The 2,425-nt window shown below is 40.4% G+C and overlaps 1 protein-coding gene across 1 annotated transcript; it reads right to left on the bottom strand.

The window, feature by feature from the left end:
• Positions 1–220: 220 nt before the first annotated feature.
• On the bottom strand, positions 221–1,996 carry LOC103928732. Its single transcript, XM_009337813.2, has one exon. The coding sequence runs from the start codon at positions 1,958–1,960 to the stop codon at positions 221–223; it is 1,740 nt and encodes a 579-aa protein (XP_009336088.2). The 5' UTR covers positions 1,961–1,996.
• Positions 1,997–2,425: the final 429 nt, after the last annotated feature.

The raw sequence follows: 2,425 nt of genomic DNA, 5'->3' as shown, positions 1-2,425 counted from the left end.
TGTAATAGATATTGTAAAGTAAATAATATTACCCACCACTCTAGCAATACTTTACCAAATAAGAAGAGAAGAATGCTTAATCGACAATGTGTTAGATACTACTCTAAACTCTAAAGTGATACATTATTGGTATTACACTATTACTTAATATAAAAATGTAGCAATTACCAAAATAAGAAAAGAGCAACGTTGCAAATCGAGATTAATAGACTGTGCTTAGTTAAGAGGACTCACAGCGCTCATGGAGTTCTAATAAATCTTCATGCATGTTAAACGTCCTGGACGTGGCAGGAGCAAACAACCAGGTTCTTTTCATCTGCTTGATATACATATGTGCCGCGTAGCTCGAGATTTTTTCAGTTTTGGGTTCCTCAGACTTCAATCGGTCATTAACAAACGCTAAGCAGTCTATCAAGCTCTCTTTGGCCAACCCTTTCATGTCATAAGCCTGTGATCTTCTCCACAGGCTCTTACCATGAGGACTCATTGAGCTAGATAAGCACAGAGCTCGGGTTGTGTCGCTAATGACAGCATCAGGCTTCTTCAACAGCAAGAAACACTGAGCTCTATTGCTATGCAGCACAATCCTCTCGTTTCGTATCTTCAGCGGGCACAAATCCATGGCCTCTGAGTACTCCAGCACAGCTTTTTCAAGGTTCCCAGACCGAAAGCTTTCATTCCCTCGTTGCTTCAGCTCCTTCACCATTGATTTTTTCTTTCTAACTTCTTGTTCAAACATTAGTCTCTCTCTCCTCTTTCTGTCAACCTTCAAATCCCATATCTCTTCCAATGCTATCTCAGCGTTTTTGCTCTCCACTTTTAAATTTCCATACTTTATTTTATGATAATCTATTAAGAGCGTCTGCGCAATTGTGTCTCCTACTTTCGGTCTTCCTCCACAGCTTCTAAGCTCAACCAGATCAACAAGAAACACAACTGATTTCTCCATGACTTTGTATCTTGTTTCGGGGTCTTTGAGAAGAAGCAAGAGGGAATCAATGGCCATGATCTGCCAATCATCTGATGACCTCGACAGATTGCAGAGTGCCTCCACAACTTCTTCCGAATTTGCTACACTTTGTCTACCAAATTTGGTTTGACAAAGTGTTCTCAACAACCCAATTCCAGCAGGTGAGGTTTGATTTTCCAAACTACCCCACATTACACACAATTTAATCAAGAATTCCTTCTTGCAGATTAAATTTAGAGACTTTTCTCTGCATGCAAAGGAGTGGAGAAGGCTGAGAGACCAGCACTGAAGCTGGCTCGCCCACTCTTCCGCCTTTCGGTTCTCAGTCTCCAACCCTCCATCAACCCCACTTGTAACCAAATTGCAATGGTACTTCAATCTTTCTGTACGTTCCAACCCAGCAAACTTATCGTAAACCTCTTTTGGGCCAGTCGAGGCTATCTCCATGGCTAATTCTACAATCTCAAACTCATTTGCAGAAAAGGCTTCTTCAAACACCTTGTCATGTCCAGCTATATGAACAAGAGCATGAACCGCTACCCGCTGCTCCACCCATGTGATCTCACCTCTCATCAGCTCTAATAAAGGCAAAACCACCCCGTATTTTACAGCCTCCTCAGCAAATTCAACTATGTTCATGGCGTATGACCCGATGATATGAGCAGCATAGTAAGGAATATAAATGTTCTGATCAGTCAGCAGCCACTCCTTGTCATTGACTCCTTTGTGAATAAGCTTTGCCATGCATTCAAATATTCCAAGAGATGGAAATTCAGGGTCATTAGGGTTTTCCATGGCTATGTTCCACAGGCTGCTTAGTACAAGGACATGTTCTTGGTCATGGCTGAAAGGCAAATCTAACAAGGCTCTGATGATTTTCACGTTTCGGATAGACGGGTCTGGCTCATTCATGCTGCAGAAGAAACAAGAGGGTTTTGTGCACTCTGGATCACAGGTTTTGGTGGTGGTGTTTTGAGATTGTGAGTTCATGGTTTTGTGAAGAGAAGTTGGAGTTTTATTGGGGTTTTGGGGCTTATAAAAAATTAATAATTTATGCTTAGTTTGGTAGAGAGTTTTGGTTGCAAAAGAATGAACTTAGATGAATATGACACCACCAAGAGCAAAAAGTGCAAAAATAGTCATGTAAATGAAGAAGCTCAACTTACTCTATAAGAATTGGTTCACATGATTGCCTCTAACATCAAATCCAAGCACCATGAGTTTGAGAAACATATGAGATTTCATCCTATACTCTTTTTCTGAGCGTTTTAAATATTGATTTTTGAGTGTCTTTATGACAAACTGAGAGTGAACAACGGTTGCCTAGATTCTTAATCTGTATTGTCTCATTAGAAGGAAAGACGATTACAATTATTTTGTCCTTTGCATCAGGTCACGTTTTTCTTCATGAGAGGTGTGTTTGTATGGTATTTGCGTTCTTCTCTTTCAATTTTT

The sequence above is a fragment of a genome, unplaced genomic scaffold, assembly GCF_019419815.1.
Source record: "Pyrus x bretschneideri cultivar Hongxiangsu unplaced genomic scaffold, Pyrus_bretschneideri_v1 Contig59, whole genome shotgun sequence".
Taxonomy (NCBI): domain Eukaryota; kingdom Viridiplantae; phylum Streptophyta; class Magnoliopsida; order Rosales; family Rosaceae; genus Pyrus; species Pyrus x bretschneideri.
The sequence above is the reverse complement of the archived record's forward strand: the minus strand, read 5'-3'. Positions and strand labels throughout refer to the sequence as shown.

Excerpts from the sequence above, each read along its gene's own strand:
- LOC103928732 (XM_009337813.2), bottom strand. The coding sequence starts at position 1,960 with ATGAACTCACAATCTCAAAACACCACCACCAAAACCTGTGATCCAGAG.